The sequence below is a fragment of the Scyliorhinus canicula genome, chromosome 13 (assembly GCF_902713615.1).
Source record: "Scyliorhinus canicula chromosome 13, sScyCan1.1, whole genome shotgun sequence".
Lineage (NCBI taxonomy): Eukaryota > Metazoa > Chordata > Chondrichthyes > Carcharhiniformes > Scyliorhinidae > Scyliorhinus > Scyliorhinus canicula.
This window is the reverse complement of record NC_052158.1, coordinates 5,381,785-5,398,263: the sequence shown is the minus strand read 5'-3', so window position 1 is coordinate 5,398,263 and position 16,479 is coordinate 5,381,785. Positions and strand designations below refer to the sequence as shown.

General features: G+C 54.1%; 1 protein-coding gene across 1 annotated transcript in view; it reads right to left on the bottom strand.

Annotated features, from left to right (window-relative positions):
- Positions 1 to 258: 258 nt before the first annotated feature.
- The window catches only part of LOC119975821 (zinc-binding protein A33-like), a 31,776-nt gene continuing 15,555 nt past the window's right edge, over positions 259 to 16,479 (bottom strand). Inside the window, exon 6 of the mRNA XM_038815701.1 lies at positions 259 to 991. Coding sequence (XP_038671629.1) covers positions 363 to 991 — 629 coding nt within the window. The 3' untranslated portion in view covers positions 259 to 362. The remainder of the gene's footprint in view (positions 992 to 16,479) is intronic.

The window sequence follows — 16,479 nt, the reverse complement described above, 5'->3', positions numbered from 1 at the left end:
TTAAAGTCCAGGTTAATGTTTACTTTCCCTCCTTTGTTTCTGATCCAATTCTCTTTCAGTTGTGAAGAAAGGTCCGGCCTGAATTGTCAGATCAGCGAGTGTTTGAGCATTTTTTGTTTTTTTTATTCCTGCCAGTACCAGGTATCCAGCAGCAGGTGGCGATACTGCGCTGTAAAACTTTACTGATCTTTGTACAGCTCAACATCACCATCGTGTGGCTGCAATTGGCACTACAATGAACGGCAAGCAAAAGTTCAGGATATTTAATTTCGTTTTTATTTTAATCCTCTGACATTTCTATTTGTGTTGATCTTATTTACAGTCTGACTGAGATTTTACAATTTGGAAATTAAATGACTCATTTAGTACAACCTGTTGTCAAGAGTGATTTCGACCCCGACCCCTGACCTTGTGATGTCAGGGATGATGTCACCACCCAAGGCCCCGCCTCTTTTCAGATCCGGATCAGAACCGGAGCAGATTCTCAGAAAGTGGTTTTCATCCCAAGTCCAGAAGAGAGGATAAAGTTTCTCAGTGAATTTATTCCCAGTGAGGGTGTGGAGATGGGACTTGGTGTCCACGTTGTAAAATGAAACTGTCCCAGACTCATAACTGAGATAAACTCCCACCTTCCCGGGGATCTGACCGACAGGGAGAGGGGATTCAGGAGAGGAATTTATATAAAACTCATCCTCAAACCGCCCAATGGTCCAGAATCCAGCCCCTGGGCTCAGACTGACCGCGTCCTTCCTCTCCACAGACTCTGCGGCTAATCCCAGATACCAGCCCCAATTCCCCGTCACCTCCACCTCCCAGTAATGTCTCCCCGATGTGAATCCCTCTGATCCCAGCACACAGGGACAGGACCAGGGTGTAAACCTCTTCCTGGTGTCAGGGAGACTCCTCTGGATCCGGGTCCATTTCAAACTCTTCAGATCCTCAGACACCTCGAGCCAGGGATTCGCTGTTTCCACATCCAGGGTCACAGAGACTGGGAGAAATAACAGAAAATTAGAGACTGACTGGGGATCGGGGGGAGACTCACTGGGGATCAGGGGAGAGACTCACTGGGGATCGGGGGGGGGAGACTCACTGGGGATTGGGGGGAGACTCACTGGGGATCGGGGAGAGACTCACTGGGGATTGGGGGGAGACTCACTGGGGATCGGGGAGAGACTCACAGGGGATCGGGGGGAGAGACTCACTGGGGATCGGGGGAGACTCACTGGGGATCGAGGGGAGAGACTCACTAGGGAATGGGGGAGACTCACTGGGGATCGGGGGGGAGAGACTCACTGGGAAACGGGGGTAGACTCACTGGGGATTAGGGGGATACTCACTGGGGATTAGGGGGATACTCACTGGGGATCCGGGGAGACTCAATGGGGATTGGGGCGAGAGACTCACTGTGGATTGGGGGGAGACTCACTTGGGATCGGAGGGGGGAGACTCACTGGGAATCGGGGGAGAGACTCACTGGGAATCAGGGGAGAGACTCACTGGGGATCGGGGGGAGACTCACTGGGGATCGTGGGGAGTGACTCACTGGGGATTGGGGGAGACTCACTGGGGATCGGGGGATAATGCTCACTGGGGATCGGGGGAGAGACTCACTGGGGATCGGGGGGGACTCACTGGGGATCGGTGAGAGACTCACTGGGGATTGGGGGGAGACTCACTGGGGATCGGGGAGAGTGATTCACTGGGGATCGGGGGAGAGACTCTGGGGATCGGGGGGTCACTCACTGGGGATCGGGGGAGAGACTCACTGGGGATAGGGGGGACTCACTGGGGATCGGCGGGAGAGACTCACTGGGGATCGGGAGAGACTCACTGGGGATCGGGGGGAGAGACTCACTGGGGATCGGGGGAGAGACTCACTGGGGATCGGGGAGAGGCTCACTGGGGATCGGGGGGAAACTCACTGGGGATCGGCGGGAGAGATTCACTGGGGATCGGGGGAGAGACTCATTGGGGATCGGGGAGAGACTCATTGGGGATCGGGGGAGAGACGCACTGGGGATCGGGAGGGAGAGACTCACTGAGGATCTGGGGAAGATTTCACCATTTTTGATTTGATTTCCTGTTCCTCAACATCAAAATCGGCAGCACGGTAGCATTGTGGATAGCACAATCGCTTCACAGCTCCAAGGTCCCAGGTTCGATTCCGGCTTGGGTCACTGTCTGTGCGGAGTCTGCAAATCCTCCCCGTGTGTGCGTGGGTTTCCTCCGGGTGCTCCAGTTTCCTCCCACAATCCAAAGATGTGCAGGTTAGGTGGAAAGGCCATGATAAATTGCCCTTAGTATCCAAAAATTGCCCTTAGTGTTGGGTGGGTTACTGGGTTATGGGGATAGGGTGGAGGTGTTGACCTTGGGTAGGGTGCTCTTTCCAAGAGCCGGTGCAGACTTGATGGGCTGAATGTCCTCCTTCTGCACTGTAAATTCTCTCTGAAAATAAGCCGACCTGATGTGTGTGTGCGTGTGTATGTGAGAGTGATCATCCAAATAAACTAATCTCTTCTCAAATTTAGATGAAGATCTCAACACCGAGATGTTTCCGTTCTGCTCCGTGGAAACAAATATGGCGGGTTCTCCGCTTCACGACACCGGAAGTGCGATCGGGCGGAGAATCGGGCGTAATGCACAAATCGAGGTTTGTGCCCGGCACTGATTCCGACGCCAGGCTCCAGTCCCTCCCTGGCGGTGAAATCAAAGTTTGTGCCCTGCAGCGGGCCCATGTAAAACCCTAATTTACATAGATTTAAATCTAATCAGCTGATTGGACACAGTATGCTCCGCCCTTCCACGATGCTCCGCCCTCTCAGGCAGACGTCACGCGTGTGTGAATTAGTGCAAATATTTCCAAACGGGGACTGGGCTCCATGGCTGCTGAGGGGCAGAGAGAGGGTAATAAACTCTCAAAAAGCCTCAATAATTGTCGGACTTGCTGGGGGGGGGGGCTGCCTGGGCCGGGGGGAGTAACGGGGAGCGACTTGGTGACAGGTCTGTGCACTCGGGGTGTCCCCCTCGGGATCGGGGTGGCCTGGCTCAGACCCCCATTGCTGCAGTCTGGGTTTTAAACACACCCCTTTGCTGCTTCTCACAGGCCCCTGGCTGCTCACTCTGCTGACTTCTCACTGTGTCCTGGAAATGTTCACAGAGCCTCTGGTTATTTGGGAGCCCACCCAGGCCGCCCCTCTGGAAAGCCTCAGACCCCGGCTGAGCCATCACCGGGATGGGCGTGGCCAAGCTCAATCAGTCACACACCAGGTGCTGCCACTCCTCAGTTCCCTCATCAGAAGCTCAGCCCCACTGCAGGGGAAGCAGGGGAATAGCAGAGCTCACCCAAACAAAGGACACATGCACCGTGGCCTTTGGCACCCTCCCTGGCACACTGCCCCTCTCAGGGCAGAGGCCTCACCAGTCACACTATCAGCCAGCCCACCCCTCAGGACCACCAGCTGTCTCCAAGCCCTGCCTGCCCACCGCGCCCCTGCTCCCATCCACCCTGCCCCCGGACAGGTTGTAACAACCTGTGTGTCACACCCAGGACCCACATCTCACTGCAGCTAAGCTCCCAGCAGACACACACTTCCCTGCCTCACCCCCATCTATAGGACCTGCCCACACACAAGCCTCTAAGCATGGAGGCGATTGGTGGCACACGGTGACCCTCTCCACCCCACAACCAGGTGCCACCCTGCTGGTGGGATAACACACGGCCCACCCAGTGAGGAGACCCACAGTAAACCCCACTGGAGGAAACAGGACACAGGCCAGAGAGCCTGTCGCTGACACGGGTTTCGTCACCCACCGGTACCCCTGTCGACAGGGATGGTCAGTGAGGATAGAGCCTCCCCACATCACAGGCCCGGTCCCACTCACTGATGGGGACAGGGGTGCAGTGCGGACGGCAACATATCGGGGGGGTTGAGGGGTGGGGGTGGGGTTTGTGGGGACAGGTGGAGGGTGGAGCTGAAGTACAACTCAGGGTCACCGTGTAGCCTGTTGGATTGGGATGGGTTTGGGAATACTCATCGTGCTAACATGTCTTCTCTATTCCCCCCTGCTGAGAATGAATTTTGGAGCGGAGCCAGGAATGCTCGCTATCTACCTGGCCACAGCTGCCGTTACGGACACACGGAGGCTGGAGGCACAGGGCCTGCTCAGGGAGGATCCTGCACAAGAGGAGCCGGCCCCAGAAGAGCAGGACCCAGCCCATCAAGTCTGCACCGGCTCCTGGAAAGAGCACCCGACCCAAGGTCAACAACTCCATCCTATCCCCATAACACAGTAACCCTACCCAACACTAAGGGAAAATTTGGACAAGAGACACGGTGAGATCTTGGGAAGGAGAGGTCTGTGGGAGAGGGGGTCAGCGAATCAGACACCAGCGGGAATGGGAATTGCTCTGATTCCCGTGGGAAGAGCACTGGCCCATTTGGATGTCCTGACTCGCTTCCTGAATAGCGCCCCCAAGGGAACGGGAAGAGCCGCAATTCAGTCCCCACGGCAACACTCAGGGCGCGATCCAATGGCCACGCTGCGCCCGAAAAGCAGCTCACCGCGGCTCAGCGTGGACGATAAAAGCCAGGAGACCCCGCTCTCGGGATCTACCCGGCTCACAACGTCCCGTGACATCTAACGTGATCTCTCGAGACGTTGTGATGTGAATCCTGCCCATTGTGGGCAGGGTCACTTTGCAGAAATTGACATACTAAAGCGAGGCAGCTGGTCTCACTTTAATATGCAGATTCCTCAGTTTCCCGAGGTGTGGGATCAATCTCCCTTCCCCTCGGAGACCTCGGGTGGGCGCCGTTCGGTACTGATTTCCACAAACAGGTACCAGGCAGAACGGCATCGTGGGGGTCTCCCAGGGGATCAGAGGCTCCCAGGGGCAAGCCCACTGGGCAGGGTACCTGTCACGATATGCAGACATGCAGATAATGATATACAGACTGAAGGATCTCAATAAGAATATAATGCGTGAACACTACCCCATCCCGAAGCGGGAGGAACTCACCAGTCAGATGGCACACGCACGTTCTTTCACCAAGTTAGATGCGGCACATGGATTTTGGCAAATCCAGCTGGATGAGTCCAGCAGAAGTCTCTGCACCTTCAACACACCGTTTGGCAGACACTGCTATAACCGCATGCCGTTTGGCATTGTCTCGGCATCAGAGATCTTCCATCGCATCATGGAGCAGATGGTGGAGGGTATTGAAGGGGTTCGTGTGTACATGGACGACATCATCATATGGCCCACGACCCCTGAAGAGTATGTTTCCCGTCTCCAGCAGGTATTCCGCCGTGTCCATGCCAATGGCCTGAAGCTGAACAGGGCCAAATGTTGCTTTGACATGTCGACACTCAAGTTCCGAGGTGACCAGATCTCTCAGCAGGGCGTGCGCCCGGACACAGACAAGGTCAAGGCCATCAAAGCCATGAAGGTCCCTGAAGACAAGAAGGCGGTGTTGCGCTTCCTGTGCACGGTCAATTTTCTGGGCAAGTTCATCCCAAACATGGCCTCACACACCATGGCCCTACGAAACCTGGTGAAAAAGTCCACTGCCTTTGAGTGGAAGGCAGCCCATCAGGCAGAGTGGTTGGAGCTGAAAGCCAAGCTCACCACTGCACCCGTTTTGCCATTTTTTGATCCAGACAGGGAGACGAATATCTCGACAGATGCGAGCCAGGATGGCATCGGTACGGTGCTGCTTCAACGCGATGACCCTTCATCCTGGGCACCGGTAGCCTGTGCATCGAGGGCCATGACGCCCACCAAAACAAGGTATGTGCAAATAGAGAAGGAATGCCTGGGTCTTCTCACTGGCATTCTCTTTTTTTTTTTTATAAATTTAGAATACCCAATTAATTTTTCCAATTAAGGGGCAATTTAGCGCGGCCAATCCACCTAACCTGCACATCTTTGGGTTGTGGGGGGTGAAACCCACGCAGACACGGGGAGAATGTGCAAACTCCACACGGGCAGTGACCCGGGGCCGGGATTTGAACCCGGGTCCTCAGTCACTGGCATTCTCAAGTTTCACGACTATGTTTACGGCCTGCAGACATTCACTGTCGAGACGGATCATAGGCCTCTGGTCCACATTATCCACAAGGACCTGAACGACATGATGCCTCGGTTGCAGCGCATCCTCCTTAAACTCAGAAGGTACGACTTTGACTTAGTGTACACGCCTGGCAAGGAGCTCATCATCGCTGATACATTGTCCCCCTCCCTCACATTGCCTAGTGAACCACTGAACGTCATCCGGCAGATTGAATCACAGGTGCAGCTGTGTGCTAGCACCCTCCCGGCGTCTGATGAGAAGGTGGTTCATATCCGCGAGGAGACAGCCAATGACCCCCTCTTGTAGCGTGTCATGCACCACTTCGCCAATGGCTGGCAGAAAGGGCAGTGTCCTCAATTTTACAATGTAAAGGATGACCTGACGGTGAGTGATGGTATCCTCCTCAAGCTGGACCGGATTGTCATTCCACTCAGTCTCCAGAGCTCGATGCTCTGCCAAATCCATGAGGGACACCTGGGTGTCGAGAAGTGCAGATGCAGAGCCGGACAGGCTGTCTACTGGCCCGGTATTAGCCAGGACATCTCGAACATGGTCCTCAACTGTGCGAACTGTCAACACTTCCAGCCAGCACAGAGCAAGGAGACGCTCCAGCAGCATGAAATCTAGACCTCCCTGTGGTCCAAGGTTGGCATCGACCTCTTTCGTGCGAATTGTCATGACTACGTTTTGATTATTGACTATTTCTTGAACTACCCTGAAGTCGTGAAGCTCTCAGACCTCACATCTCGGACCATCATCAAGGCCTGTAAGGAGACATTTTCCAGGCATGGTATCCCACACTGTCAGGAGTGACAATGGCCCGTGCTTCAACAGCCACGAGTGGTCTATGTTGCCAAGTCATACCATTTCAAACATGTAACTTCCAGCCCACACTATCCGCAGTCCAATGGGAAGGTTGAAAATGGGGTGCACATTGTGAAACAGCTCATCTGCAAGGCCGCGGATTCTGCTTCTGACATCTACCTTGCGCTGCTTGCGTACAGGGCATGTCGCCGGCTCAAATCCCAATGAACAGGGACCTGCGGACGACACTTCCAGCCATACACTTGCCCAACCTGGCTCACCTCCCGGTGCTGCAGAAGGTGCAGCAGCTCCGAAACCAGCAAAAGCAGGGCTATGATGCTCATGCCACTGATTTGCCCGTGTTATCCCCGGCAGACACTGTCAGGATCAAGATACCGGATGGTGGCTGGTCAACTCCAGCTGTTGTTATTCGACAGGCAGCGCCCCGCTCGTATGTTGTACATATGGCTGATGGTTCTGTTGTGAGATGAAACAGACGGGCACTGTGCAAAGTTGCCTGCCCGCAACCGCTTTCTTCTCCATTTCCGTCTGTTGTTTTGCCACCTCCTGATACCTCGAACTACGAGGCCAGCAGTCAGGCTTCTATCCCGCCTGTCAAGGCTCCGTCGTCCCCACCACCACCTCTCCGGTGGTCGACAAGGATCAGACGCAAGCCCCAGAGACGGGACTTATGAACATTTGTTTTGTTTGCTATATTCTGTTTTCTCACATTAGACAGCTGTCTTCACATGTAAATACGTTCACATATGCCACCGCTTGTAAAGATGTTAATATATGCCACCACATGTAAGTACGTTCCCAAATGCCAACAAAACATAAAAAAAAGGGAGATGTCGCGATATGCAGTATGCAGATAATGATATACAGACAGGTAGCTAATGAACACAGAGAACAGGACATGACCAATGGGCAGGCAGGACACTGAGGGGTGGTATCTCACTGTAAAAGGCACGAGGCACTCACACTCCGCCTCTTTCCACTGATGAACATCTACAGAGTGAGTCAGGGTGTATGTACAGTATCACACCTCCAGCACGTGGCTGAGAGCTAGTCTGGTTCAGTCAGACAGAGTAACCACACTTCGGTTCGCAGAGAGTCGAAATCATAGAGAACTGTGCTAACTGTGCTACTGGTTCAATAAATCAGATTGAACTCACTTCAGGGTCTGGAGTATCTTTTGGTGAAAGCTGCATCCAGTTGCAGCCTGTGTTATCCCAGAGTACATAACACATCAGTACCCTGACACTGCTGGTGCCACCCAGGCACCCTTCCACTACCAGCCTGGCATTGCCAAGGTGCCCAGGTGGCACGGCCAACCTGATTCTCCACAGACAAACCTCTACCTTAATCCTCTCCCTGGGTGTATAAAAGTTGTTCATCTAGAGTGAGTGCAATGTTTCCTCAAGACAATTGAGAAAATGGGCTTTGCTGAAACTTTCAGGAAATGGATTGCAATCCAGGGCTTGTTCCCCAGATCCACAGTGAAGACCAGCTGACTCCATCCCCCTCACCACTCCTCCTCCCTCAACAGGCAGACAAAGCCTCATTCCCAGGCTTCCTGTCCTAACCTTGGCCATGGACATGAGTCTGGTCCACAAGGTGGAGATGTATCAGGAGGATGAGGATTGTAGAGGAGGAAAGGTTCAGCTGGGAATGGCGGAGTTTCCACTTGCTGAAGTTTGTAAAGTATCGATGGGTTGTGGAGACAGAGCTACATCTGAGAGTTCCTGTATTGGTGATGTTTAGGGAGCTGACAGTTTCAGCTAACCAAGCTGAGAATGATTTTTAGAAAGTGGATTAGTTGCATGAATCAGACTTTCATTCCAATCAGGACCATTTTTATCCTAATTTCTTTATAACATAGAACAGTACAGCACAGAACAGGCCCTTCGGCCCTCGATGTTGTGCCGAGCAATGATCACCCTACTCAAGTCAATGTATCCACCCTATATCAGTAACTCAACAACCCCCTCCATTAACCTTAACCTTATTTTTTAGGACACTAAGGGCAATTTAGCATAGCCAATCCACCTAATCCGCACATCTTTGGACTGTGGGAGGAAGCCGGAGCACCCGGAGGAAACCCACGCAGACACGGGGAGGACGTGCAGACTCCGCACAGACAGTGACTCAGCCGGGAATCGAACCTGGGACCCTGGAGCTGTGAAGCATTTATGCGAACCACCATGCTACCGTGCATATATTTTAACAAAGCCCTCAAACATACTCTTTGCCGACGAAGTCTCCGTTGCGCCGGCAGCGCTCCCACGCCCGCGGGTTTCCCGGCGGTGTGGGGTGGCCACAATGGGCAATCCCATTGGCAGGTGGCAGAGACGGAGAATCCCGCTGCCGGTGAGGGCCGCCGCCCAGGAAAAGGGAGCTGGCGGGCCGGAGAATCCCGCCCGGTGTCTGTGATATTTATATGGATAATGATTCAAATATAAGATATAAATCAGGACAGAGGGACTTCCGGTGGCGACCATGGAGGAGTAGGTCGCACATTTGACAGCTCCCGCCTGTGACGGACGTTTGGACCCTTTCCCCTGTTTTTTTCTGGATTTTATTGGATAAATCAGTGAAGATTGCGATGGTGGTACGCTTTCACCGATTCCTGGACAAGGAACACATTCTGCGGTGGGCCAAGAAGGAACGGAGCAGCAATGGGAGAATTGTGAGCTGCGCGTTTATCAGGACCTGGGCGCGGATTTGGCCAAGAGGCGAGCTGGATTCAATCGGGCAAAAACGGCCCTCTTTAAGAAGGGGGTGAAGTTTGGGATGCTGTACCCAGCCCGTCTGTGGGTCACACATGAGGAACGGGAATTCTACTTTGAAACACCTGACAAAGTATGGACTTTTATTAAAGAAAAGAGGCTGGGACTTCCGGTGGCGGCGATGACGTAGGAAGCCACACATTTGGGAGCTCCCGTTTTAAACGGACTTTACGGCTCTTTTTAGAGCCCAAGACGGAAATTTTTCGATGTCTCCCGGTGGGAGAAGGTGTGCTGAACGACTTTCCCCGTAGTCCATGACTCGAACTTGGAGTGGAAAGGGGGAAAAAAACAGCAGCAGCACCCCAGAAAAAACGGCGGAAGGAATCCAAGATGGCGGCCGGCGGAGCTCCAGAGGAGTGGAAGCAGTGGGCCCAGGAGCAACAAGCTGCTCTCCTGCGCTGCTTTACAGACTTCAAGGCTGAGGTACTGAGCTCTCTGCAGGAAACAAACAGAAGGCTGTCGGAGATTCAGACGACCCAGGGTGCTGTCATCAAGGAGTTGCAGACGCAGGCCACTGAACGAGAGGAGGAGGCCGTAATCCTCGTGAGTAAGGTGGAGGGGCATGAAGCACTCCACAAGAAGTGGCAGAAATGCTTCGAGGAGCTTGATCACCGCATGAGGCGGAAAAACCTGCGGATCTTGGGCCTTGCGGAGGGGCTGGAGGGGTCGGACCTGACAACCTACGTGGCTATAATGCTGAACTCGCTAGTGGGGGCCGGGTCTTTCCATCTGCTCTTGGAGTTGGAGGGAGCGTACAGGGTGCTGGCCAGGAGGCCTAAGGAAAATGAACCCCCGCGTGCGGTGCTGGTGAGGTTCCACCGGTTCAGTGATCGGGAGTGTGTGCTGCGCTGGGCCAAGAAGGTGAAGAGCAGCAAGTGGGAGAATGGGGTAGTACGGATCTACCAGGATTGCACTGCGGAGGTGGCTAAGCGGCGGTCCGGATTTAATCGGACGAAAGAGGTGCTTTACTGGAAAAAGATAAAGTTCGGAATGTTGCAGCCCGCGCACCTGTGGGTAACTTATTCGGACCGGCATTATTATATCGATTCCCTGGAGGAGGCGTGGGCCTACGTGTGGACGGAGAAACTGGACTTGAACTAGGGGTTGGGGGTTGCAGGATCAGTTGTAATACTTTAGTGCTGGATTCTGCTGTTGCTGTGTTCTCTTTTTTTTTGTACTTTTGCAATTTTGATATGGTTATTTATGGAGGTGTTGTTCTGCTATGTTTTTTTTGCTGTGGGGCATTGTTTGAGTTTTGTATCTTGCGGGGAGGGTTGGGAGGGTCTGTTTTATTCTATATCGGGTTGGGGGTATGGAGTGGGGCTGGTATTTGGGAGCTGTGTCAGAAGGGTGTGGTGGGGCAGTGCGAAAGCGCGGGCTTTCCTCTGGTTTCCCGCGCTGCGGGGCTGGGGGGCGGAGACGGTGACGAGGGGAGGCGGGGCCTTAACTGGTTCTTCCCCACGCTGGAGCGGTCCCTGGAGGAGGGATAGATTGGGGGATGATCCCACTTTGGGAGGGATCAGATTATTGACGGGAGTTTCCGGTGTCAGCAGAAGTTAGCTGACCCACGGAAGTACAATGGAGGACGGTTCGCGGCTGGGAGGGTTCCTAGCCTGTGGGGGAAGGGAGGGGGGGAAAGGGGAATACCGCGTTGCTGCTGGTAGGGTCAGGAAGGAGCCGGTGGGGGCTGGGGGGACAGTGAGGTGTTGTCGCTGTGGGGACTGGGTCGGGCAGGGGGTGCTGGCCTGGGGCGGGCAGTCGACAGGCTATGGATAGTCGACAGGGGGGGGGGGGGGGGGGGGGGGGAGACACCCTCTGATCCGGTTGGTCACCTGGAATGCGAGAGGGTTGAATGGGCCGGTGAAGCGGTCGAGGGTACTGGCTCACCTGAAGGGGCTAAAGGCAGATGTGGCAATGCTTCAGGAGACCCACCTGAAGGTGGCGGACCAGGTCCGTCTGAGGAAGGGATGGGTGAGGCAGGTTTTCCACTCTGGGTTGGATGTGAAGAACTGGGAAGTGGTGATTCTGGTGGGGAAAAATGTGTTGTTTGAGGTATCGGAGGTGGTGGTGGATAAGGGGGGTAGGTATGTTATGGTTAGGGGCAGGCTACAAGGAGAGAAGGTGGTACTTGCTAGTGTGTATGCCCCAAATTGGGACGATGCAGGCTTTATGAGGCGTATGTTGGGACGGGTCCCGGATCTGGAGGCGGGAGGTCTGATCATGGGGGGGGCTTTAATATGGTGTTGGATCCTACACTGGATCGGTCCAGCTCTAGGACGGGTAGGAGGCCGGCGGCGGCCAAGGTACTGAGAGGGTTTATGGACCAGATGGGTGGGGTGGATCCATGGAGGTTTGTGAGGCTGAGGGCACGCGAGTACTCTTTCTTCTCCCACGTACATAGGGTCTACTCTCGGATAGACTTCTTCGTGGTAAGTAGGGGACTGATTCCGAGAGTGGAGGAGGCCGAGTATTCGGCTATTGCAATCTCCGACCACGCTCCGCATTGGATAGAGTTGGAGATGGGGGAGGTGCGGGACCAACGTCCGTTATGGCGGTTGGATGTGGGGTTGTTGGCGGAGGAGGTGGTGTGTAGGAGGGTCCGGGCAAGTATTGAGGGGTACCTCGAGGTGAATGATACGGGGGAGGTTCAGGTGGGGATGGTCTGGGAAGCCCTGAAGGCAGTAATTCGTGGGGAGCTGATATCCATCCGGGCACACAGGGATAGGAGCAAGAGGAGTGAGAGGGATAGACTGGGTGAAAAGATGCTGGAGGTGGACAGGAGGTATGCAGAGGCACCAGAGGAGGGACTGTTGGGGGAGAGGCGCAGCCTGCAGGCTAAATTTGATTTGCTGACCACTAGAAAGGCGGAGGCACAGTGGAGGAAGGCACAAGGGGCAGTGTACGAACATGGTGAAAAGGCGAGTAGGATGCTGGCTCATCAGCTCCGCAAGCGAGATGCGGCTAAGGAAATTGCTGGAGTGAGAGACAAGAGTGGGAATGTGGTGCGGAAGGGGGTAGAGGTGAATGAGGTCTTCAAGGACTTTTACGGGGAACTGTACCGGTCGGAGCTAACAGGGGAGAGGATGGAAATGGAGAGATTCCTTGACGGGCTTTCTTTCCCGAAGGTGCAGGAGGAGAAGGTGGAGGGGTTGGGTGCGCCGATTGAGCTGGAGGAGCTAGTTAAGGGGATCGGGCAGATGCAGTCAGGGAAGGCACCGGGGCCGGATGGGTTCCCGGTGGAATTTTATAAAAAGTTTGTGGACCTAGTGGGCCCCTTGCTGGTGTGGACACTCAATGAAGCGTTGGAAGTGGGGACTTTGCCCCCGACGATGTCCCGGGCGCTGATCTCGTTAATTTTAAAGAGGGACAAGGATCCCCAGCAGTGTGGTTCATACAGGCCCATATCTCTCCTCAACGTGCATGCTAAGGTACTGGCAAAAATCCTGGCCACAAGGATAGAGGACTGTGTGCCAGGGGTTGTGCACGAAGACCAGACAGGTTTTGTGTAGGGAAGGCAGCTGAACACGAATGTGCGGAGATTGTTGAATGTCATCATGATGCCGACCATAGAGGGGGAGGCAGAGATAGTGGTGGCGCTGGATGCGGAGAAGGGCTTCGATAGAGTGGAGTGGGGGTACCTATGGGAGGTTTTGGGGAGGTTTGGATTTGGTGAAGCGTTTATTCGATGGGTAAGGCTGCTATATGAGGCCCCGATGGCGTGCGTGGCCACGAATAGGAGGAGGTCGGAGTACTTCCGGCTTTACCCAGGGACCAGGCAGGGTTTCCCCCTGTCCCCCTTGTTGTTCACACTGGCAATCGAGCCGCTGGCGATGGCGTTGAGAGATTCAGAGAGGTGGAGAGGCTTGGTGCGAGGTGGGGAGGAACATAGGGTGTCGTTGTATGCCGATGACCTGTTACTGTATGTGGCAGACCCGGTGGGAGGGATGCCGGGAGTGATGGAGTTGCTAGCTGAGTTTGGGACCTTTTCAGGTTATAAATTTAATTTAGGCAAGATTGAGGTGTTTGTGGTGCACCCTGGAGACCAGGAGGAAGGAATTGGTAGGCTCCTGCTTAGGCGGGCAGGGGAGAGCTTTAGGTACCTGGGGGTGCAGGTGGCCAGAGACTGGGGGACTCTTCACAAACATAATTCCACCAGACTTGTAGATCAGATGGAGGAGTTCAAGAGGTGGGACATGCTGCCATTGTCGTTGGCGGGGATGGTACAGCCCGTCAAAATGACGGTGCTTCCGAGGTTCTTGTTCCTCTTTCAGTGCCTGTCCATCTTTATCCCCAGGGCCTTCTTTAGGAGAGTGACTAGCAGTATTTTGAGCTTTGTGTGGGCACATGGGACTCCGAGAGTGAAGAGGGTGTTCCTGGAGCGAGGGAGGGATAGAGGCAGGCTGGTGCTGCCCAACCTTCTGGGGTACTATTGGGCGGCCAAAGTGTCAATGGTGCGTAAATGGGTGAAGGAGGGGGGAGTGGCGGCGTGGAAAAGAATGGAGATGGCGTCATGTAGAGGTACAAGCCTGGGCGCCATGGTAACGGCACCGTTGCCACTCTCCCCTAAGAGGTTTACCACGAGCCCGGTGGTGGCAGCGACCCTAAGAATCTGGGGACAATGGAGACGGCATTGGGGGGAAACAGGGGGCTCGATGGAGGCTCCACTGGGTGGCAACCATCGGTTCATCCCGGGGAACAAGGATGGGGGATTTAGGGGGTGGCAAAGGGCGGGCATCAGCAAATTGAGGGACCTGTTTATTGGCGGGAGGTTTGCGGGCCTGGGGGAACTGGAAGATAAATTTGGCCTTCCCCAAGGGAACATGTTCAGATACTTGCAGGTAAAGGCGTTTGCTAGGCGACAAGTAGAGGGATTCCCTCTGCTGCCCTCGCGGGGGACGATGGACAGAGTGCTTTCGGGGGTGTGGGTCGGAGAGGGGAAGGTGTCTGACATCTATAAGGTAATGCAGGAGGTGGAGGAGTCGTCAGTGGAGGAGCTGAAGGTTAAATGGGAGGAGGAACTCAGGGAGCAGATAGAGGACGGGACTTGGGAGGATGCCTTGGAGAGAGTCAACTCTTCCTCCTCATGTGCGAGGCTTAGTCTCATCCAATTTAAGGTGCTGCACCGGGCCCACATGTCCGGGACTAGGATGAGTAGGTTCTTTGGGGGTGAGGACAGGTGCACCAAATGTTCGGGGAGTCCAGTGAACCACGCCCATATGTTCTGGGCATGCCCAGCACTGGAAGAATTCTGGAAGGGGGTGGCGGGGACTGTGTCGAGGGTGGTTGGATCCAGAGTCAAACCAGGGTGGGGACTCACGATTTTTGGAGTTGCAGTAGAGCCGGGAGTGCAGGAGGTGAAAGAGGCCGGTGTCCTGGCCTTTGCGTCCCTCGTAGCCCGACGAAGGATTCTGCTTCAGTGGAAGGATGCGAGGCCCCCAAGTGTGGAGACCTGGATCAGTGACATGGCGGTATTTAAAAAATTGGAGAGGGTCAAATTTGCCCTGAGAGGATCAACACAAGGGTTCTATAAACGATGGCAGCCTTTTCTGGACTTCCTGGCTCAGAGATAGGTAACTGGGTCAATAGCAGCAGCAACCGGGGGGGGGGGGGGGGGTTCCTTATTGTCGTTTCTATTCTGTAACTTTATATTGTGTTAATTTGTGTTGTTGTTAAAATGCTGTGTTGTTCATGGAGGTGGGGCGAATGTTTATGATTGTTAATATTATTGTTATTTTTGGTATTTTACTATGGTGCGTTATTGTTGTATAAATTCAAAATTTTTCAATAACAATGATTTCAAAAAAAAAGAAAAGAGGCTGGAGGTGAATTAAAAAACACTGAAGCCTTGGAGATTACTGTGGTGGCGATTTGTTGTGCTGGGCTGTATCAGTATCAGTAGTTCTGTGTGTAATAAGGGGCTGTTTGGATGGCTAAAGGTAACTTTGTCTTGCAGGGAGCTGGTTAGAGGGGTGATGGTCTTTGGGGTTGGTTCTGTTTTTTGGGTGTTTTTTTCTAAAGTGGCTGTTTCTTCACTGTTTTTTCTGATGTTTGTTTCCTGGGGAATATGATGCTTTTAATATGTTTGTCCAAGTGGGGGGAGAGGGGAGAGAACAATGGGGAGACAGACTTCTTGGTGCCAGGGACGGGCGCTATCAAGTCAGCATGGGTCAGCTGACACTCGGTAGCACAGTGGTGGGTTAGCAGGTGTTAAGCTGGAGCAGGACTTGGGGGTTGGTATGCTAGTGTTGTTGTGAGGGGGGGAGGGAGGTGGGTGGAGCTGCTTTGCTGACTGGGGAGAAGCTGTTACTGAGGGACAAATGGGAGGTCGGGAAAGGTGAATGCCCGAGGGGGGGGGGGGGCTCGAGGAAGCGGAGGGCGCGAGCTAGAGGCTAGCCTAAAAAGGGTGATGGCTAGTCGGCAGGGGGAGGTGGAGGGGCGGTAAGCCCCCCGACCAGGTTGACTACATGGAATGTTGGAGGGCTGAATGGGCCGGTCAAGAGGGCTCGCGTGTTTGCGCATTTGAGGGGGCTGAAGGCGGACATGGCAATGCTACAAGAGACACACCTAAAGGTTACCGACTAGATGATTTAGGTCGTGTGGAGACTTAGGCGGAGCGATGGCAGATGAAGTTTAATCCGGACAAATGTGAGGTAATGCATTTTGGAAGGTCGAATGCAGGTCGGCAATATCCAGTGAATGGTAGAACCCTCAAGAGTATTGAAAGTCAGAGAGATCTAGGTGTATAGGTCCACAGGTCACTGAAAGGGGCAACACAGGTGGAGAAGGTAGTCAAGAAGGCATACGGC